Source organism: Harpegnathos saltator, unplaced genomic scaffold, assembly GCF_003227715.2.
Source record: "Harpegnathos saltator strain DR-91 unplaced genomic scaffold, Hsal_v8.6 scaffold119, whole genome shotgun sequence".
In the NCBI taxonomy this organism is placed as follows: domain Eukaryota; kingdom Metazoa; phylum Arthropoda; class Insecta; order Hymenoptera; family Formicidae; genus Harpegnathos; species Harpegnathos saltator.
In genome coordinates, this window is record NW_020229894.1 from 805198 (window position 1) to 828941 (window position 23744).

At 47.0% G+C, this 23744-nt stretch overlaps 1 protein-coding gene across 1 annotated transcript in view; it reads left to right on the forward strand.

Moving 5' to 3' along the window:
- Positions 1–23744, forward strand: part of LOC105184960 (EGF like, fibronectin type III and laminin G domains protein pikachurin) — a 110453-nt gene that overhangs the window by 14796 nt on the left and 71913 nt on the right. Inside the window, exons 3-4 of the mRNA XM_011144095.3 lie at positions 12715–12953; positions 16035–16296. Coding sequence (XP_011142397.1) covers positions 12715–12953; positions 16035–16296 — 501 coding nt within the window. The remainder of the gene's footprint in view (positions 1–12714; positions 12954–16034; positions 16297–23744) is intronic.

Consider the following 23744-nt stretch of genomic DNA (forward strand, 5'->3'; position numbering starts at 1 on the left):
TCTTTAAATCTCTCTTAGAACCGCTCTCAGCCAAGCCCGGAGACACGATCTCGCTATGTATATACGGAAGCAAGGTCTAAATAATCTTCAAAATATTCGTTTTTAATAAAGTTGAATACGTTTTTACATGCAATTTGGATTCAAAGTTTTGAAGATTCGAATTTACTGACCCAGGAAACTCTATATACTTTTTCTCACAAAGATTGCAAAATTTTGAGAAAATTTGTCCGCCATATTGAATCCGCTATTTTGAATTTTTTAACTTCAACTCTGTATTTGTCATCTGTGATCGAACAAACATACATATATATACTGAGCTTGATACATATCCATAATATCATATCAAAGTTAGCCATTCGAAGTCACCATATTGAATCCGTCAGTTTGAATTTTAAAATTTTGACTCCGGATTCGTAGTCGGCGATCCAGAAAACCCCTATATACATAATCAGTTTCTTTTATTATTATATAGAAAAATTCGTGCTTCAAAGGGTTAAGACACATCGCGGTCACTCATGGGCGAAAAATTTACTCTCTGTGTCTCTCGCCACAATCTGCAATGAAATTCTCAATTTCAGTAAAAAATTTATTCATCCCGTAACTTGCTGAATTGCAGGTAGAATGTTATGATGAGTGAATATTAAATAACGCGATGAAGAGGCAGGAGAGAGGGTAAAATAGAAATAACTGGACAAACGAAACTGCCAACTTTTCTCTTTTATAATGTCTTCATTTGCATTTTATCAAATTTAACATTTCTACGGGCATTGGGGGATTATGGGATGAATATTTCAACTCGCGGCGACATTTTTCATGACGCCGAAATCGAGCATGACTTTTAGCTGATTACCTACTGAATCATATGAGATTGGAAGAAAAAAGGGATCAATAACCGGCACTCCCGACGATCCGATGTTTTCAATCGTCCGCCAACAATCGATAGAAACGACAATGCGGATCTGTGTGCGCTAAATTTATTTGACACGCGTTGTCGAAAAATTACGAGGCGCGACGTAGGATCGCACGCGCGCGCGCTGCAGATTTATTCCGACAATCTCAAGTTCAAGCTGTTTACAGTGCCGCGCCCGTATTAAAGGTAATATCTCATTTCGCATGGAATTGCGCGGCGGAATACATTCCGCGTCGGGCCCGTGAAATACGGGGCGAGACGGAGGTGTGTGTGTGTGCAGCGTGGGAGGAAAATACGGGCAAAATTATCCATAAATCACGCGCGAATTTCGGAGACGACCGTGATTCATCGTCGGCCTAATCGCGTACGCGCGGCTTTTTATTCGACTGCGGCGCGGCGGGGTCTCGGGTCGAACGTCGCGTCCCCATAAATCCGCTACGCATAATCGACGCGCGCGCGCACCGTTCTCTCCGGGCGAGCGTCAGCCGCATCGCGCCCGAATTATGGGCGTTGTTTAATCACTGTAATTCAGCGGGACTCATCGCATCGCAAGCTGCGATCTATATATCCTCGTTCTCTCTCGCGAAGCCGCAAAAGTCGCGACCGGTCGATTTGACGAGTCCAACGGCGCCAGCGGAAAAATTCGACAAATCAGATCTTGTCAGTGATACGCCGCGCTGAAAAGTGCAGGTGGCAAATGGCTCGCGATGAATTCCACGCCGGCGAATGCATTTCGGCCTGTCTGTGTGCACACGGGCCGTGTCGCTCGATGCGCAACTGTTGCGACAAAATTACACGGTTCCGTTTACCCAATAGACGTTTTTCTCGCGGACGAACGCGGAAAATGCAGCGGGAAGTTCACCGACGATCGCGCGGCGGCCCCTCTTCCCCCTCCCCCGTTTATTGCTTTCCGATTGATTGTCCGCGAAATTCTGTTATCACGGTCTGCCTTCGACTGCACAACGCTTATCTCGTGTCCAAAGTTTCCCCTGTGCGTCGCACCGCTGCGGTCGCCGAGGTCCTTCGGATGCAGGATCTTCCGCCGGTTGGAGCGATCTCAAGGATTCGCGGCCTCGATTATCGATATCGCTGCACCGCGGTCTTAATATTATTTCGTGCGGAAGCCGCGACAAAGGATTAGCGAGTTGCGTCTCTCGCGTGTTTGCCTCCGCGCATCCCATCGTTTGCATTGATTTGCCTATTTGTCTAACGGAGTATGATGGACTCGGCATGATTGAATTAATACCTATTGTTGCCAATTCAAACATGTGCACTAATATTAGCTTTTCATTGCGGGCTACGTGTGCAATTCATTCACGATATTATTGTATAACAAATGTGATATTATTCAGCCAGGTGTCAAATATTTGCGAGCACTAGATATATCATCATGCGCAGTCTAAAATTGGTAGTTTCGCTGAAAGTTCGACATAGGTTAGGTATAGTTCGCCACGTCCGAACGTCGGCTTTGCGCCGCAACGAAAGTCCGATTGTCCATTTGGCACCCGTGATTCTTCGGATTCAATTGACTTCGATCAGAGAAGGTCATTAACCCGACTAGAAATTTTGAACAGGTTCACCTAACATTGATAAGGACTTAATAGAGTGAATGAGAGATAATCCTAAATAAGTCAGTCCTTATAATGTTCTAACGACAAGTGAGTAAGGAAGACCTTTATAAGGTTATAATGATTGGGTCCACATTAGGACCTTAACGTACCAACCTAGTGTATGATATATGGTTCAGTTAATCAGGTCCTTGTCGGGATCTTATTCATTGTACCTAATATGATTTGCATTATCAAGTTTTAACAAAACAATTTTTGGCTGTCATTTCCAAATATGAAGATGTTTGCATTGGAAAAACACTTGAGATCACTTGAATATATTTGTAAAATGCTATAGAAACTATCCTTTTTTAGCAGTCAATAAATAGTTGTAAAATTAACAACGTGACATGCAACTTTTCTCTTTAACACTATTTTATGTCTTGTCACCTTGTGATATTTTATGATATTCATTTTACATTTCTTTTCCGAAACATTTTACAAGTATGCTCAAGCGATCTAAAATATTATTTCATGCAAATATCTTTTTATTTGGAAATGACACGAAAGAATTTTCAGCGTGTCATTTCTTATTTCTAATGCCATCATCCAATATAGCCGTGGCGAGTAATCAAGAGCCACAATTTAAAAAAAAAAGCATAATAAGGATTTCATAAGATAACTCAATAAGGACCTAACTATGAGTCCTTACTAAGGTCCCGACATCCACGCTGCGTTACATGACTTACTAGGACCCGATAGTATTACCTTATTGGGACCTGATGTCCAAATGAGGTTAACCTGATCAGGACCATGGGATAAATTTCTAGTCGGGAATAATGCACTCATTGAGCCATGCAGTTCGCGGTCGGTTTTTCAGCCGACCTTCGCAGACCTTTGAACGAACCGTTCTAGAACCGTTTTCGTACGTGTCAAAGGGTAGATTGATGAAAAGCACAAGACCCCCGTTGCATTCCGCGTTTCAAGGATTAAAAACATCTATTTGAGTTAAAGGCCGCCCGTGCGCCAAAGAGGAATCGCAGGTGCACGCGCGCGCGGCCGATGTTCGCGGATTGAACAAACACCTTCCACGCGCGCGATCCTCTCTCCCAGCTTCGAGCGCAGCCGTCGGACCCCGCACTACCCCGCGGCCCATTCCGCTTATTACAAAGTCCGCAGTGCGCAATACCGCGGGGAGTAACACGATAGTCATCGACATTAACATCGATCGCTGATCGTTCGTTCGTTCGTTCGTTCGTTCGTTCGTTCGTTCGTTCGTTCGTTCGTTCGTTCTTTCGCTCGCTCGTGCCGTAACGGCGAGACGGTCTCGAGCGCGTTACGATCACCATTCCTTTAATAACGCGATTACGGCCGGTCTCTTGGAGCGCGCGCACCACTATGAGAGCGTCCATTCTAAATCGAGCCTGCAATCGCGTTCCGATCGGAATCGTCGGAGTTTCCGGAATACTTGGAGCCGAGGCGAGAACGCAACGATGCTTCGGCGGGTTCTCTCGGGGCTTTTTTTTTTAAATATGGTGAATACCGGCACCGCGCGCGCACTCCACGCGCACCTACGTGCAATTTTGCTTTCGCCCTGCCGCATCGCGGAGCGTATAATGCAATCGAAATGCATTTCGAGCCTCGTCTCGAGATCCGAGTGCCGAGTGCCGCTATGTCGAGTGCGCTGTCGGGTCTTAAATCCGCCGGATCGAAATTCCATCTCGCTGTTGACACGTGCTTTTTTTTTTTTTCACCGTACTACAACATATTTTATAATATTCTGTTGTTTCGCGAATCATTTTATCATTTTATCTCGCTCTGCTTGCTCGACGTGATTTTTCCCAACGGATAATTGCATATCGTTCTTTTTGTGCGACTCCTTTTTTCACCGCGCGCGGTGCGCAATGTTTTAATATTTCATTATTTCGTATTTCTCTGCTTCGTTCCGTTTATTCGATGTAATTCTTTAATCTTTTTTCTGATAATTATATTACTGGTAATTTTAATTGGTAATTACGAATTAATTACAAATCGCTCTTGTCAGTCGACAGCGCGACCGTTGCGTACCTCGAGCTTGTGTTAACAAGTCACGTAACTTGGGCCGAACTGTGACTGAATCCCGGGCAGCCTGCGGTCCTTAAATTCTACGATGTAACGTTCGTGGGACGCAAGGATTCTTTCACGCGGGCGGTATTTTACGGTTCGCGCCGCGGCCACGTTTCGGATACACCGTTTATGAATTCATAAAATCGAGATTAGCGTCAATTGAGCCCTATCAGGCGTCATTTGAATAAAAATAGCCGGCGTCAAAGGCCTTTGAACGGCCTGGTAAGTTCAAGGGGACGTCCCCGCCGGAATGAAAGCTCCGTACGACAGGCCTATTAAATTTTAAACGTCCGGATTAAATGCCGAGAGCGCGCGCGCGGCGCCCGCCGCTCGATCCACCGGCAAATATCGCCCGGCGTGGGACGTCAGGCAAGAAAGCCCCGGTTGAAAAGAAACGGTCGAGTGTTCCCTCGAAAGCCGCTGGCTTTCGGACAAAGCGCACACCTGCTATCGGGCGTAATTGCCACAAACGTCACAGCGGGCGTTATTGCCGTGCTCGCGAGAACAAATGAATTGCGTACGAAATCACGAACGTGCTCGATGAGCGGCAGGATTTCGAGTCGGAAATACTGGCCGATTTTCCGTGACAGATCTTCCGCGGAGCGGTTTCGAAAATACTATTTCGAAACTATTTCAGAAAGACGTTTCAGACTGACGTTAGTCAACTAAATATAAGCGTTGGATTCGATCTGCTGGCTAAAAATTCGCACGTTATCTGCAGAGAGTTGTTGTTTCGTCTCGTCGCGTAACGTTATTAATGTCTGAGTAACGTTCAGTCAGTTTCATTTATTTTCTTGAATAGTCTTGTAGCTGCTCGTTTTTCTCTCTGGTTTACCGCGACATAACAAATGAATCGATAGCTTCACTTGTTTTCATTTACTTCGCGGGTACAGAGAGTTCTGCTGATGTCTACGTATTATCGAACTATTTCGGTCTTTAGCCCGACATAGTCGCGTAATTTGACTAAACTTTTTCTACGGGACAGCGCGGGATAAAGGACAGTCGAACGTACGAAAAGCGAATCGAGCAAACCGCGGCAAAAATTATATCGCGACGTCTAGTGACTTTTAAATGCGGCGTCCCTCGACGTTGGATCTCTTTCGGGAGCAATCAAAAAATGGCACGGGAAAATAAGAACTGTGCACCGGACACACACACACACACACACACACACACCCGCACACGAAGTAAACTTACCTTGATGAGTTGCAGTCCCGCAAATTGGATAGTCAGCGGGCTTACGTGCAAAATTGCATCATCATATCGTGTAGTTTTTTGATTGCTCCCAACGGAGGAGGAGAAAGAGGAGGATGAGGATGAGGATGAGGATGAAGCGGTAGCCCGGGACAAGCTGTGTGACGTTTCCTTCTTGTCTCGTGCCGGCTGGATTGCCGAGGAGTGTTGACACGGCAATCAAGAACCGCGTCCCGTATTTTTCATCTATAAAACATCTCTCGTCCTGTCCGGGAAAACGCGCGCGCGCGCTCGTCCGATTCTTCGTGAACGGCGATTGCGGCCGATTGTTCGCCGCTCGACACGGGAACCCTAATCGCGGCCTATTCGTCGCGACAATATGGCGTTAAAGCGTCACACCGGCTATAATAGCGTAGGCTCTGTCGATTCTGCAAGGCCATTTGCCAATGTCGCGTCAGCTGATCGGGTGTCAATCGATCCGCGTGGACCGCAAAATAGGATCGGCCGCGACGTGCCTAATCATCGGTCAGCTTTGCCGACTGTGTTCTGTAAACGATGAAAGGTGCCGCGTGTTGAATCGCGCATCGGAGATATAAAAGCCGAATGGTTCTCTCCTCGATCGCACTCGATAGTCGCCGAACGAGACCGAATGGGAAACGGAACGGATCCGTTGTGCGTTACGTGCGTGAAATATAGACGCATCGGCCTTTAACTCTCCGTTAGTCGCGATGTTCTTTCGCTCACCGTCCTCCCCCCCTGCAAATTTTTATTGCGTTATTTAACACTTGCTTATCGCAACACCACCTGCAGTCCAGTTACATAATGAGTATATTCCCTGCTAAAATTGAAGATTAAGGAGGATTCGAGGCGGATAGACTATATATACAAGGTGCTAAATTTCAAACGTAACAAATAAAACATGGAACAGGTGTTTTTTAACACGTTCCATTATTTCGAAGGGGAAAGAGAATGGCATTATTAGTTTTTTATTTGGGGGGCATTTTCAAGGTCAGTTGAAGGTCAACTTAATTTTTTTTAACAGAAAGCCCAATTTTTTATTATATCTTCTTTTTCTACCAATTAATTTTAACAACTTTTGTCTGAAACATTTCTTTATTTGCCTGATATTTTTTGAAATATTTAAGGAAAACTTGGTAATTTTTTCAACATTTAACTTACGATATCTCGCTAACTATTCGTCGAAGGAAAAAATAGTATCAGACTTTTTTACTTTATTTACAAGAATATATTATAATAGTGCCCTAACTTTTGTTAACTTATCGTCCTTTGGAAATTTCGAAATGATTAAATTAATTGATAGCAAATAAAGTAAAAAAGTGTAATACCATTTTTTCTTTCGACGAATAGTTAGCGAGATATCGTAAGTTAAATGTAAGTTAAAAAGTTACAAAGTTTTCCTTAAATATTTCAAAAAATAGGCAAATAAAAAAATGTTTCAGACAAAAGTTGTTAAAATTAATTGGTAGAAAAAGAAGATATAATAAAAAATTGGATTTTTTATTTTAAAAAATTAAGTTGACCTTCAACTGACCTTGAAAATGCCCTCCAAATAAGAAACTGATAATGCCATTCTCTTTTGCCCTTCAAAATCATAAAACACGCATTTTAGCTTCTTTCAATATTTTTCATAATTTTCAAGATTTTTTACCTGTTATGTTTGAAATTTAGCACCCTGTATATATATATATATATATATATATATATATCGTGAAAAACACAAGCAAATATTAACCCTCCGTTAGCCGTGATATCTTTCATGTATAAGTGATCGCGATGTATCTCACAGATAGGTACACTAATTCTTCCATTATTTTCCTCTGCTTCTCGAAACGATTTCTCCCTCGTTAGAACCTGAGCGATAGACCAGGTATTAAAATACATAAAAAATAGCAGAGAACAAATTGACAAATGTTAGGAAAAATAAAAAATCTTGAGATTGCGATATGGTGCGGTACGTTGTAGCCTGAACGTGTATCTACTGGATCGCGATTAGCGGAAGGTTAATGAAAGCTTCAGACGCGTGTTCGTTTCCTACTTCTAACCGAGAGAGTCGAAAAAAATTGCTTTTTCTTTCTCTCGCTCTCTGTTATTATGTAAAATAATTATACCCCGTGGAACGCACACGGATAGTGGCGCGATATTTGTTTTACACTAGGGGAATTCCTTTTTCATAAAATTTCCGATTTTCCCCGTGTTTCTTCTCTTTCCCGATGCGAACGATATAAAAACGAAATTTCCCCCCGTTTTTCTTCTTTTCGGAAATACCGCGTCGCGTCACCCGTCTCGACGAATGTCATTATTATTTTGGCAACCTATCTCTCCCGTCCGTCTCGACATTCCAATTTCGGCGGATCGAGTTTACCAGGCGACGGATATTAAAACTAAACGCGATAACGCGCGGTTGAGTAACACCGGCGAGATTCGGGCTGGAATCGGGCGTGCATTGGTAACACGATTAAATACCGGGGCTGTATTTTGCAACATGACCCAGCTACCGGCAAATCTAGTTAACGCAACTCCCCTTCTTTGTCTATATTACAAGTAGAAGCGCATAGCAGAGAACGAATTGGTAGAACTAGTTAACCCGGTTTCTCTCTGTGCGACCGCGTTGCGGAAGAGTGCCGAAACGTCGCGAGTGTCGTTTGACCCGGACAAAGTTCCTAACGGATATATTTGACCTACAAAAAATTTTCACGGAAATATGCTTTCAATAATGTATCACTCCCCCTTCGTTCCCTCCCATGATTCAATAATAACGATACTCTTAGAGACTAACTCTCTCTTAGAGACCAACACATAAAAGTACTCCCAACATTTTAAAACTCAAGACTCAAGGCTCTCTTGAGAGCCTGGAGATTATTGAATAAATAACAAGAGAGAAAAAACAAAACGCGCAGTCTTTTTACATGGTGGATAATGTTAACAAAAATAAACTTTTATTACTTTACGAAACTGTAACGAATAAAAGCAACCTGATAATTTTGAAACAACACAGTTATTCGATTCTCTTATCGCTCCGGGATCTTCCAAGAGCTGAAGTACTTCCGCCACTTAAGACCGCCACTTTTTTCCCATGGGATAAGTCTGGTGAAAAAATTAATAGGATCTGACAATGTTAAAAATGCGACGCTCGAATAAATATGTGCGCCAACCAGGGCGGTATTCGCATCACTTAGAGCTTACTAAGCACTTTATAAATGGAAAGATGAATTACGTTTTTAGATTGCATTTTTAGATTGAAACTGTTTCATCAAATAGTAAATACGAATGGTGGACGAAGCCAAAAAAGGTAGAACTAATCCGACTAGAAATTTCGATCAGGTTCATCTAACATTGATAAGGACATAATAGGGTGAATGAAAGGTAATCCTAAGTAAGTCAGTCCTTATAATGTCCTAACGACAAGTAAAGAAGACCTTTATAAGGTTATAATGATTGGGTCCACATTAGGACCTTATTGTAACAATCTAGTGTATGATATAATATGATTCAGTTAATCAGGTCCTTGTCGGGATCTTATTCATTGTACCTAATATAATTTACATTATCAAGTTTTAACAAAACAATTTTTGGCTGTCATTTCCAAATATAAAGATGTTTGCATTGAAAAAACACTTCAGATCACTTGAATGCATTTGTAAAATGCTATAGAAACTATCCTCTTTTTAGCAGTCAATAAATAGTTGTAAAATTAACAACGTGACATGCAACCTTTCTCTTTAACACTATTTTATGTCTTGTCACCTTGTGATATTTTATGATATTCATTTTATGTTTCTTTTCCGAAACATTTTACAAGTATGCTCAAGCGATCTAAAATATTATTTCATGCAAATATCTTTTCATTTGGAAATGACATGAAAGAATTTTCAGCGTGTCATTTCTTATTTCTAATGTCATCATCCAATATAGCCGTGACGAGTAATCAGGAGCCATAATTTGAAAAAAAAAAAAACGTAATAAGGATTTCATAAGATAACTCAATAAGGATCTGACTATGAATCCTACTTACTAAGGTCCTGACGTCCACGCTGCGTTACATGACTTACTAGGACCCGATAGTATTACCTTATTGGGACCTGATGTCCAAATGAGGTTAACCTGATCGGGACCATGGGATACATTTCTAGTCGGGAATTGGAGAATAGCTCGTTCGCCCAATTTTTAAGATTTAATCAACTATGTGAAAAGAATATACTGCATCGATTATTTTCACCGGGTTTTCGGGACGATCGTATTTTATAAGGTAAATCAGACACGTAGTATGTGTGATAAGAATACATTTTCTTACATAATATTTAACTATTCCTGACTCTAGAAAATGTTAATATACTGCCGGGTACGACATTTATTTGTGGTCTCTTGTCCGCATTTCCTCTCGCTGTGCGTTTCTCCGGTTTCTTTTTCTACCGCGAGGATTATAAATACCACTGTTAATTAGGAGGATATCATTAGGTACACACATCTGGTCGTGTGGACCGAGCCTGATTGCGACGCGAACACTTCGCAGTCGATCTCGCGGAGAGATCACCGATTCGAATTCGTGGGTGTCATTTCCAAATATAAAGATGTTTGCATTGAAAAGACACTTCAGATCACTTGAATGTATTTGTAAAATGCTATAGAAACTATCCTTTTTTTAGCAGTCACTAAATAGTTGTAAACTACTCAACGCTGCTCACCGGACCACATTGTGCACTGGATGAGAGAATGAGAGAAAGAGAGAGAGAGAGAGAGAGAGAGAGAGAGAGAAAGGTAGAGAGACAAAGCGTCGTTCATTGTAGGCACGGCCCACAAGAGCGTCATGACGAACGAAAAGCTGCTGGTATTTTTGCGTTAATCGTCTCGCATCGGGTTTCTCGCGTGTCAGACGCGTCAGGAGAAGCATAAAGGGTAGATTATACAGGCGCAGATAGAGAAAAGCAATCGAGATCGACAGAATTCGGCGCTGATATCGGCGCCAGACGCAATTTCCACCGTCGTGTCAGCCACACTCTTTCGCGTTTCCTCGCGAAACCGGTGCCGCGCGGGCAGAAGCGAAGCGTGGCCGACGCGAGGCGCGCACGTCTCGTATCGCGCGGCTCGGGTGCAAATAAATTTTCCCGAATGCGAAACCCAATATGCGCGCGAAGCTAACGAAAGCTCCCGCCGGTGTATCCGCCGCACGCCCGCGCCCGCGCCCGCGCCGGTCATCGATCCAGCCGCCCCGTGTATCTCTCGTTTCGGCTGACTTTCGACGCCGGCCGCGTTCGCGTTATTATTCCGCAAGCCCGGTAATAACCAAATTAACGCTATACACGAATTTCCGATACGGCTCACGTAGTTGTGTGTACGCTCGCGCTCGCTCGCGCGCGGCTTGCCGGGCGACGTAAGCGTAAGCGCCTCGAACTTCGGTATCGCGAGTTCGCCTCGAGCGATCGACAGGGCTTTGGTCCCCACCGTCGTTACTCTCTCTCCCTCCCTCCCTCTCTCTCTCTCTCTCTCTCTCTCGCTCTCTCTCTCTTTCTCGCCCTCTCTCTCTCTCTCTCTCGCCCTCTCGCCCTCCTTTCTCGCCGTCCTCGTCTATGGCAACACGGACGGGGTAAGTGAGTTTGGGTCAGCGTTCAAGGAACTCGAAGAGCACTATCCACTAGCCCGGTCTGCGCAGCCCTGTGTGAGTCGTATACCGACGCGTGGAAGCTCGTGCGCGACCAACGGATAAGTTCCTAACGACCCTTCACCTCGGTGCCACCGGTGCCGGTTGCATGTGCGACGAGCCGGTCGTGTTGCATGTGCAACAGTTCGCGGGATTCTCAGTGCTGTTACCGGACCGCGAATGCGTCGGGCGTTTAATAAAAAGGGGAAATGGAAGGGGAGAGGAGGAGGGGATGAAAAGCGACGTCTCGTAACTGCGGCAATCTTCAGCAAGACGTAACTCGATGGGATCTTTACGGGACGCGTATGAGAACGTGAGCTCGCGCCGCGACCTGCCGGACCTCCGTTTATCCGCGGAGAAACGAGAAGATCATTACGCCGCGAAGTGTGGTATTCGAGCCCGCATTCGACGAAATTATGCTGGTTTCAATCGCCCGTTCGACGGTTTATATCCGACAATCGCCGGGCGCGCGCGGCGTCGAGTTACTCTAATTGCATATGCGAGCGCCGAGCGCTTCGTTAGCGTCGCCCCTGCTTTCTTTTTTCCTTTAATTAATGAAGTAATTCCCTACTGGATTGGCTGGAAAAACTGTACGTGCGCGCGCGCGCGCATGCCCACGACCGTAATGAACGATTGGTTGCGTCTGATTCCGACAGCTTGATGAATCGATTCGAAAATCGAGGTCGAGATGAAACGGAAATCCACACAGTCGTCTCGTCCGTCTTGTTAATAATTATTCTATTTGTCCGTAATAAATTTTCATTCTCATTTAACATTTATTACCGTCTCGCGCGGTATCGTTCTGGTTCTGTCGCGTTACAGCATATAATATAATAGCTAGAGAGAGAGAGAGAGAGAGAGAGAGAGAGAGAGAGAGAGACAGACAGACAGAGAGAAAAAAAGAGAAAGAGAGAAAGAGAGAGAAAGAGCGATTGATCGATCCGCCGGGGAGTCGATTGCTCCTCGAGCGAAGCATCGAAGGAGGTCACTTTTGATTCGTCGACAATTTTCAATATTCGACAATACCCGCATCCTTATAACCGAGCCACAAACGAACGAACGAACGAACGAATGGACGAACGGACGAACGAACGAACGAACGAACGAACGAACGAACGAACGAACGAACGAACGAACGAACGAACGAACGAACGAACGAACGAACGAACGAACGAACGAACGAACGAGTGAACGAACGAGTGAACGAACACCCTATCGAAGCGAAGCCCGCGTCCCGTCAAAAGAAGAACGAAGCCTCGAAGCGTTCCCTCATAGAACCTGTTCCCGTTATTCGGTTACAGAGCTCAACTCGACGTCCCCGTCGACCAGCGAGCTCGGCGAGCTCATCGACGAGGTCGAGAGCGGCGAGGCGAACGCCGACGCCGAGGACGACGAAGACGCGGTCGAGGACATCCTTTACATGCGCGGCGCTACTTTCACGATACATCTGGATGGTCCGGCCGAAAATTCCAGCAGGAACGCGACGAAGATAAACGAGGAGAACGGCACGGATCGGCTCGAGCTGCGCGCCACGTCTCAGGTAAAACGTCAGCTCTCCATATTTTCCGGCCGGGGCTTGTCGTATTGCCGCGCGCGCGCGCGCCAGTGTTTAAACGTTGTCCCGTCGCGGTCATCCGTTATGCGGGATTCCGGAACGCACGTCCGACAAAAGACGAAAAAGTGGAGAAAGAAAAATTCCAAGATCCATCTGCGCATATGTGTGTGTGTGTGTGTGTGTATGTAATAAAAATATCGTAGCTCGACGTTACGTCTCCGAATATTTTACCTCGCGCGACGTACGCTGGGGGGAGGAAGGAGGGGGCGCGTCGTTGCAGTAAGGACGAATCGTCGAAAATACTGGCTGTCGTACAGTCGAGACTCGCAGAACTCGCAAGATTCCCGTGCACTTTGACGTTTAATCTCGTTACGGTCGAGGACTTTCCTTGTTCCTTTCGTCTGAAAAATTCTCGGATGATCTCGGACGCGCATCGCATATTTGCTCGTGTTTTGTGGTTTTTCGAGTCGATGAATCGGTCGGTTGTTTCTCTTACTTTAGGCGAAATATCGCGCGAGGTACAAGCGCCGCGTCCTCCTCCGACCTCCATGGAGGTCAGGGGAGCGCATGTTAATCCTTTGGTTTGACTAACCGATACGTAAACGCGAGTCGGAGCCATCGGTTGAACCGGAGCAAATACCGGATATCATACGTGGGCGGGGGAGAAGAGCGGCGAGGGGAAGCCGGTCAATATCTCAAGAATTCGCGCTAACTCCGGCAGATTTAATTGATTAATGCGTCCACGTGTTCGTATATTCGCACCAAATGGAGAGAATCAATCGAACCTGGTCTTTGGGTCGAGCGCGCCAAAATAGAACACTCCGTAAAGCAACGTAAGTGACTATGCATGTGCTGCATGGCGTAGAAATAGCGATTACGTGAAATCGAGCACAAGTGGGAACTCTCGACCGAGGAATCCTCCTTTGAACCGGAATTAATATTCACGATATAGCGGCGACCTCGTGGATGTAAAGTTTCGCTCGACGAGATCGGGAATTCGACCGATTGTTGACGAACAACGACATCCGACTCGAAAGTCGCGCGCGCGCGCGAGCGAGCGAGCGATGAGAGTTATAAAGTTCCATTGATTTCCCAATCCCGCCTTCTTCCTCTTTTCGATTTAATATCGGAGCTGCGTTGTCTCTTTCTCGCTCGTCTCGTACGACGTTCGAGAACAAGTCAAAGGTAAAACGGGAACGGAGGAGGGGGAGGAGAGGCTTACGTCGGCGTGAGGCGACGTACGACGGGACTGAAACAACGGGATGAAATTGATATGTGATTTTAACAAAATGCAATACGCACGCGAATCGAGGGAAATTAACTGAAATCATTGCAAATGAATAACATTTAACGTTGATTGATTACGCGTCATTATTAGAATTCAATGGAATCAAATTAAATTGCATAAATTTTCGACGATGTTTCGGAATTTCGTTAACACGCCGGCTCTCGGCTTGGCGGAAACCAAAACGCGCGACGACTCGAAAACCGGCCGCGCGCTTCGAGTGATTTTCCTTTTGCGCACTGGCGCGTGTGTAAAATTGAATATTTCGCGACACTCGACGTTAAGTACGCCGTCGCGTTCGCAGCTACCGACAGCCAATCTTTATTCAAAAGCCTTGTCAAATAAAAAACATGAGTCGCGCAACAGGTACTTCACGTCCGCTGCAGCTTTCTTAACACGCACCAGGCTACTCCATTATTTCTGAAAATTTCTTGCCCCCTCGTATCGACAGCGACGAGCAAGAGGATCAATAAATGGCGATGAGGGTGTCGGATAACGGATTATCCTCATAAATAATTTTCTTTGACCGCTTATATCACGCTTGTGATATTATCCTCATATCGTTGCGATATCGGAAAGAGAAGAACGTTGAGCGAACGATTACGTTCGGCGAACGTTGGCAGATGAAATTTCGATCTCGTTACGAAAGATTCTCATCCGTATTTGAAACAATCGTCGCGAGCACGTGGTCGATACGGAGCCAATCGAGATCGACAAACACAGCGCAAACTACGGTAGAAAATGTGCGAAAGTTTCTGTCGTTTACGACTGCCCCTACTCCAGTTGCCTGCTGAAGGTCGTACGTTAAGCATAACAATGCCGCGATTCACGATAATATTGGTGAACGACGTCTGAATGAGGGGGTCGACCGTGAAAAATGGCAAGCTCCGTGCTTTGTTGAGAAATACGTCGAATCGATGTCGAGATATTTGCCAACGACCCGAGTAGGGAAATCAATAGGGCTCTGGTAAGGATTTTGATTATTTTTCTCTAACATTAATCGGGCCCTAGTAGGGATAGAAAGACAAGGGCCCTGTAAGATGTGTAACAAATGGTTTAACGAGTCCTTATGAAGCAATATTATGAGGGCAATAGCAAAAATATTATAAGGAAATATTTTTATTCTTGCTTGAGTAAAAATATTCCTTCTTTTCATTCCAAGAAATTTAGACTGTAATTTCTCAATTTCTTTATAACCTTGTTAGTATATAACAAGAATTTTTTATTTTAAAAATATAGCATACTTTACAATAAAATATAGCATTTTTTACACATACAAATCCTGCTACTGTTTTGATTAAAGTTCGCTGTATTTCAAAACGAAGGCAGTACTAGAAAAATTCTTGGAAGAGATTAATGAATGACGGCAACTGATAAAATTAATAAAATCTGTTTTTAATTGCGGTATAATTACAGTTATCGGTTTAAAATTACAATTATTTACAGTTTAGCATTTATAATTACAGTTATTTACAGTTTAGTATTTACAGTTATCAGTGATAATTGTTATTAGTCAATTCCGAATTTTTCATAACCCTAACCCGACTGCCATGTCTCGATAAACCTCAACAATCGCGTATGAAAGATGCTCCAGTGTTGCAAAGGAACGCGCGATTTTAATAACATGCGGAAAAATTTTTCTTACATCAGTTTTTGTTTTTCAGCGGGTCTTTATCACCGCGCACCGGCTTGAATTCGCGACGATCAATATCGAGTGACCCGATGTAATACCGCCGACGACCGACGACGACTGATTTCTTCCACCCGCGTGAATGTTTCAGGGTCCAAATCTGGAGCAAAAACTGCCATCTACGATGGAGAGCATCGTGAGCACCGAGCCGGCGTGTTCCTTGGACTGCGGACCCGCTGGAAATTGTTATATCGAGCAATCTCGCGGAGATGAAGTTGATGTGGTGATCGAGGACGACGACGAGGGAGCCATGGATCTCGAGGGCAATAGCGTGAACCTCAGGCGGAAGCAGGAGACGTTCAGGCAGAGATGTCAGTGTCCACTTGGAAGGGGCGGAGATCGTTGTCAGCTCGGTGAGTGATATTTGCCCTTATCTTTGCGATTCTTTTATCTTCTGTGTAAGCTTCTCCCGACTGTATCGGGCGTTCAGTGTTTTCGTCGTCCTTCCCCTCGCGAATTGTGACGAGCGCACACACATACACACGGACATCGGGTGACTTGCGAATTTCGATTTGCGAGCAATGTCTCGGGCGGTTTCTCTATTGAAATGGTATGAAAGCGGGAATGTTCCTTCGCGGAGAAATCACAATCGTCGAGTAACGAGCGATCGAAGGAAAAAATTTCCTCGCCAATTATTCCGCGCGCCGGCAGGAGGAGGAGGGGGTGGGGAGACATAATTAATAAACATTTGATTCGCGTTCAATCTTGAGTCTGTAAGATCGATTCTGGAGACTACGCGCCGTTTTCCCCTTTCATCCTCTACAAAAGCTCGACTCATGATTACGGTGAAACTAAATTAGTTAATGCATATTTTATGGTTAATTAAGGGACTCTACAGGTGAAGAAATATGAAAGATTAAGTACGGTCGCCCGGACCGATCTTACCCCGGGAACACATACAAAATTCAACTTAGGAACTGCGAGAGCTAACTTCGCGCGGACTTTTGCGAAATTTTATTTCCCCGATTCAGTCGCGTCGGAATATTTAATACCTACAATTTAAAAAGAAAAATTATTATTCGGACCGACGACATTCCCTCAATGTTTTTTTCTACGGCACCGCTTGTCCCGGTTTAAAACCCGGCTTGATCTATCTTCCCGTTTCCTGCGGTACTCTCGAACCACACTTTCGGAAAAAGAACTTTCAACGGAGGAGAGAGAGAGAGAGAGAGAGAGAGAGAGGCGCTCACATCGAGGTCACCGTAAATTTGCTTTGAAACTCGCTGTTCAGAAGAGAGAAAAAAAATAGAGAAAGGGGAAAAAGCGACATGTCCACAAAGGGAGAGCGGAGAGTGAGGTATCGGGCGTACGCGGCGCGCGTAATCTCTCATCCTTCGTCAGCCGGACGAAGGGAACGTATTCAGAAGCGCGAAGTTAAATTCCATAAACAAGCGCGATCGACACGAAGCAGAAGGAGGGGAGGGGGGCGGCGACAGAGTCACGGTGAGTGATTTTTTCCGCGAAAGTAAACTTGAGATCGCGGTGGATGGTTGTTGGATCCACTCGCTTGAGTGGACGGGTGGCACGACGCGGTTGAAGATCGAAGAATCGAAAACTTGCTCATCAATCGTTCCCGCGTTCGCGCTTTGTTTCGTACGTGGGTGAGCGAGGGGAGGGCGGAGAGGAGGGCGTCGACGAAGTTGCGGCGTGCGAGTCGAAAGAGTAGCGTTTTCGCCCCGGGGCGAACCTCGAGGTCGCGAGTTCCAGTCGCGTCCGACGATCGGATCCGTTTGCACCTGGCTGCTCCGACGGAAACTCCCAGGAAACTCGGCGCGGGACGTTTCGGTGTAATCTCGAACTTTTAACCCTTTGAGATGCCCGCCACTCACAGCGCGTGCGCTTGCCCGTCCAGCAAATAACATTAAACGCTTTCGTCCTCTCTCTCCCATCCCCTTTCTCCCTTCCTCTCTCTCTCTCTCTCTCTCTCTCTCCCTCTCTCTCTCTCTCTCTCTCTCTCTTTCTCTGTCTCTCTCTCTCTCTCTCTCTCTCTGTCTCTCTTTCTCTCTTTCTCTCTCTCTGTCTCTCTCTGCTCCTACATCTCTCCCTCGGCAAGCATCTTAGGAGAGACTCGCGATCTCATCGGTGATGTAAATTGCTGATGGCGTGTACACGATTAAGAAGCTGTACATGGAAGGTGTACGTGCTGCACTAATTAGAAAATGGAAATTGCAACACCGTGAGAACCGCCACGGCGGGCTCCAGCTCAACTTCGGCGTGCATAACGGCTGTTATCGACCTGCGACTTATCGCTTGTTTTCGCCTCATTATTTGTCGCTTATACAGATTGTTTCGACCTATTTTTACGCCTTGCCCTGTCGGCCCCGTTTCGCTCGTACGAGGCGAATCGTACGAGCCGCGTCTGCGTTCCGTTCTCAATATCGCTGCAGCTCGGATCGATCGAAAGTTGATGCGCTGATTTTATGACATTCGCACCGGGTTGACACCTCGCCTCTGCCGGTCGCTGCGGACAACGGGCACTTACGGTGAGACCGATACGCGAGCACACACGCACACACCACACACAAACACACACACACACACACGTGTACGCGAGAGCGTCAAGTATCGGATACCTCGTGTGAGAAATTCAATCGTCGTCAAGCAAATTCGGCAGTTGTCTGCCGGCGGTGCGGCGGATAAACGGAATACCCGTGAAGGGGAGTGGGGGGGGGTGAGCTTAACACATGCGCAACGCGTATCTTCTTGCTTTCATTGTCCGAGTTGTATCGAGGATCTTTATATTTTATTGACTGCGAGCGCTGTGCCGGAATGTGCAGATTAAGCCACTCTCGATATTCGGTTTAATCTTGCAGAGTGGTTTACATTGCATCATGGTGCATTGCGCGGGATTAAGCGGCGGAAAAATTGCGGGAAGGAGATCGATGCTTTACAACTCGAAGTATGTTTTACGCCTCGGCTCCGGGCGCGCTTTATGGCGCAGTTTCCGTGCGCGGCGCGAATCCGTGCGAATATTACGATACGTCACGCGTTCATTCATCCGGCCGGAACGGACGACGATGAGCCGTTACGCGCGCAATATCGCAGTCGCTGCAAATTTATCGAAATAAAATATATCTTAGCGGCCGTCAGTCCGAGTCCGAGTCTGTTCTCCTGCTTTATTTTTCTCCCGATTTAATCTCGCGATTTATGCGTTCTTGATATTTATACGCTAAAACGTATACGCCCGCGTCACCATTCTGGCCGGTAAATATCTCGGGAATATACCATCGACCTGTGTGACCGTGCGAGCAAAATTATTCCATTACGGAAACGGTTTAAAAAGTCGCCCTCCGCCCCCGCCCCCGCCCCCGCCCCTTCCCCGCTCCCCGCTCCGTCGCATCTGTTGCTATTATATTTATCGTATATATTTATTATGCACGATGATAATGCAAAGCGACAATGCAATTATTGCAGCATTTATTGCGCAATTATTGCGGCATTGCAATGCTGTAGCGTCATTGTTCGCTCGCTCGCTCTCTCTCTCTCTCTCTCACACACACTCACACACACACGCGCGCGCGCGCGCGCGCACGAATCAAGCGTCAGCAATTTACGTAGCGGACACGTTGATTGCGACGTTTGCGTTGCGCTCGGAATGCATCGCGTTACGAAACTGGTTGTTTTATATTGACCCAGCGCAGGATTATTCGCCACCTTGTTATTCGACGTGGCCAAATTAAGCCTCGTCGGGCTGCTCGGAGCGGGGCGGAGGGGGAGGGGGGAGTAAAACCGCGAGGTGGGCGTTGCCCACCGGTTAATTCCGCTTGCGAAGGTTTAAAGCAAACGCGACCTGCAAACCGACTCGTCGTTGATTCCCTGAGCAAGATCTAACGAGCTTAATTTATTTTACCGCCGGCCAACTCTCTCAGTGCACCTCGCGACCCCCGTGCTACGCTCCCCCCTCACCCCTCCCTCCCCCCGTCGTCGTTTGCACGTATAAATATTTATCTTTCCGATTTTGTATGCGGCGAAGATACTTTCGTTTTCGGCATTCGGCTCCATTCGCCGGCCGCGCGCGCGTGCGATACGCTCGCGCGCTTTTAACGAGCACCGCCGATACCGGCACTCGTTTGCCGGCCAGCGTGTCGGCGCCGGCGTAGAAAAATGGACCGATGCAAAGGGAGACGTAACGTTTGTACAGAGAGAGAGAGAGCGAGAGAGAGAGAGAGAGAGAGCGAGAGAGAGAGAGAGAGCGAGAGAGAGAGAGAGAGAGAGAGAGAGACCGACCACGTAATAGACATAAATTAATCTCCCAGCCGTGCGATCCGCGATATCTCTCGTACGTGCTTATCGCCGACATAAAGCAATTCAGATCTCGACACTGCGCGCATGTATATCGAGCTTAAGTGATTCCGTATTTAAACGCGCGGCGCGGCGGCGGGTGTATTTGCTTTTCTTTTCGAACAATAACGCGGCAAACAAACTGGGGTGTAAAAAATAATAAGTGGTATATATATATATATATATATATATATCGGATGACACGAGACCGGAGATGATAACGCTCGTAAATGTATATCGCAATGATCCACGCGCGTCAAGCAACGTTCGCAACGGGGGCGCTTATAAAACAACAAATCGCGCGTTGCGGAATTAGAGCCGGCGGACAATGGGCCCGACAGCGCGAATGCTTAATAGTGATAAATTCGCGGCGCTGTTCCGAAATTAATGCGCGAGCGGCCCGGATAAAGCGTAAGATAAGCCGCAATTCCCCGGCCGTTGTTTAAACGCGAAAATAGTATCTCTCCGGCGGCTTAGCTCGGCAACAAAAATTTACTAGCGGCCGTCGCCGCCGCGCCGCGCCGCGCCGCGCCGTCGAGGCGTAACTTCCGGCCGCCCGGTACATTCTAATAGTGATACATTATCCGGACTTTTAATATTACAAAGTGCAGCCTGGTAATTCCGCATCATCCGTCCGCCATCGCCGAGGTGAGAGACGGCGGCTTTGCTATGATTTATGTCACGGTTGAAGCTGTGCGCTGCGCGATGAGCGGAAGAATTATTTTTTCGCAGCTGCCGCGTCTCTCTCTCTTTCCCTCTCGCCCTTTTGCCCTTTCCCTCCTCCTCCTCCTCCTCCTCCTCCTCCACCTCCTCCTTCTCCTCCATCCTTCTCGTTACAGCCGGACGTAAATCAGGAAAACTTCCGTGCCGTTTCAGCCGAAAGCGTGAAATCCGCGCTTTCCAGACAATAACGTCGTTACGCGCTCGTAATGTTTCGAATAGCTGCGGAGGGAGGGGGGCGGGGCTCGCTAAAAAAAGCAACAATCGCGTCAATTATCTCATTCCTGACTAAATTATCGCGCGCAAGACGTCGCGCTTTTCGGAAACGCTGGAAACCGTCGTCGAATTAACTTCCCCAGCAAAAGCCACCGTTCCTATCGCACAAGATCAATGTTTAATTTTTATCCGAAGTAGAACAAGCACGATTCCCATCGGAAGTTCCTATTTCACCCCGCTGTACGACCGTCTCTCTAGTGTATCGATCGTTGAGCGCCCGAGCGAATCGCCCGCGCACGCGGAGGAGAATCCTCCGTTAATCAAAACGAAGCCGCGACGCTTCGCTTCTCGGGGCAAGAATCGCGCAAGAACATTGCTTCCGCAGAGTCTCGAGCTGCTGGGAGAATGAGAGGAGACCGCCGAGTGTATCGATTCCGGATACACTGTGGCCTTAGTATGGCGCTACAAAAAGCTCATGATGGCCTCGCGTCTCGCGAGTAGTCTTCGCATAGCGAAGCTGCGCACGGCGATATAAAGGGCATAGAAACCCGCGGGGGTTATCACTCGCAGATCAGATTCGATATCCCGATCCTTTTCACGCGACAGTTCTGCGAAAGTATTCGCGCGGAATCGTCAAAGAGAGTTCCCAACAAATCGACCAGCCGATCGATCGATCGATCGATCGACCCGGAGGACCGACAATCGCCGGCCAAAGCCGTCGTTCGCATGGGGCAATCGTCGGAGAATTGCCGGGCATTTCGCACAACGGGCTCCCATTATACTACGCTTACGATGTCCTTCGGCCACTGGAGAATCCCGAACGGCCGGCCGGCCGGCCGGCCGTTCGGAGCGGGCCGGCCGGGCCGGGCGGTCGTTTGAAAGCCCGGCGAGAGATTGGCGAGCCGCCAAAATGGTGCTCCGCGCGCTAGATTAAGCAGATTAACCGCGCGCGCGCGCGCGCGTGTCTCCAGTGGGCATTGTAACAAGGACAGAGAGGCCCAAATGTCGTTAAATTCTTGCTGTTTGCGGATAAATCGCGCCTTCCTAATTGGCCGATCTCTATTCCATTACGCGGCAGCCGGAGGGAAAACACGGCCGTACGTACGTTCGATCGGATAATCCGGGACGTCAGTTTATCAGAACAGGATGATCGAGTCGTTCGGGGCAAGATTGGCCGGCTAGCTCGCTGGCTGGCTGGCTGACTGACTGACTGACTGGCTGGCTGGCTGGTTGATCTTTCCCTCCCTCTCGTTGAAAAGCCCGCTAATCCGACCGGAAAACACTTATCGCGCGCCACCTCTCTCGGCTCCCCCCGGCGGATCTTTTTGCTGAATTAATCGCGCGCCGGACAGCGTTTTATTAACGAAAATATCCCGGGGGCGAGGTGGCCCTCAGTTACGCGAACAAGGCCGACGTGTATCGAGCGTGTATCGTCCAGCGAGCAGCCCGAACCGCGGACTGCAATCGTGACCGCCATCGATTGCAGCCGCGCCAATTTTTGAGACTACACGCGTAACGATGAAAAGCCTTAACAAGTTCCGACACAAATCGGGCCAATTTTTTGACGCGCAGCTCGTGACACGCCCTCGGCGTGTTTTCTGCAGTTTACAAGATAAAAACGGCCCGCGAGTAGATCATTTTTTTTCCCGCTCGCTGGTGTGACACAGATGGGCCGGGCAATTTGAAACTTCATGCGTTTACAATTCGTCGTGTCAATAAGTCGAAAAAATATGCAACGCTCTCCGGCGAAAAGTGCACGGGGAAAAAAATTGGGCGTGGCGCGCGCGCTGCCTCATCGAAAGGGAATGCCGAACGAGCAGCCTGTTGCATTTTTAATACAATGTTGTAATGTTTCGCTATGTTGGCGTTACATTTCCTCTCCTCGTCCTCCTCCTCCTCCTCCTCCTCCTCCAGCTGGTCGATTCAGCTCCTCCGCTGGAGGAGAAACGGAAGCTTCGCTCTGAAACGTTTGATCGAGTAGCCTGTTGCAACGCTGCCGTGCGACCGTGGCCTGACACGGCCGGAGCTCGAGAGAAATTTTAATAATTCAACGAGGTTAACAATCTTTTTAATTAAATCTGCGCTTATATCGGGAGCCAGCCGATAAAATAAAATCACGGTCGATGCGAGAGCGTGAAAGAGCACATTCTTTTTCAGTCAGGTATATCAAAGGGTCCGTGAACGATAAGATATAAATTCAGCGATTACAACGGAATGTAATTCCCGATTACAAATATTAAAAGTTGCGTAGAGAGCACGGTCGGGTGAAATTGTATAAATTTACATTTCGTTTTTCGGCGCGAACGCATCTTTCTGTAATTTTCAATTTCAAATCGAAGCGCGCCCGCCGAAATGGGGGTTGCATCGGGTTACAAGCCGGAATTGAATATTTTCCGTTATGACGTTGCGCGCTCGTTGGAAGAATATACGTTAGAATAGCGAATCCGTCGGGTGGTCTAGACCAAGACCTAGAGAGCCGGTCGGTGTATCGATCGGCTGTTCTGTATACTCAGATGCCCGCCCGACTACGCGACCCGTTAATCGAATTCATGAATAATTTCCGCGTAGCCAAAGTCACGATTCT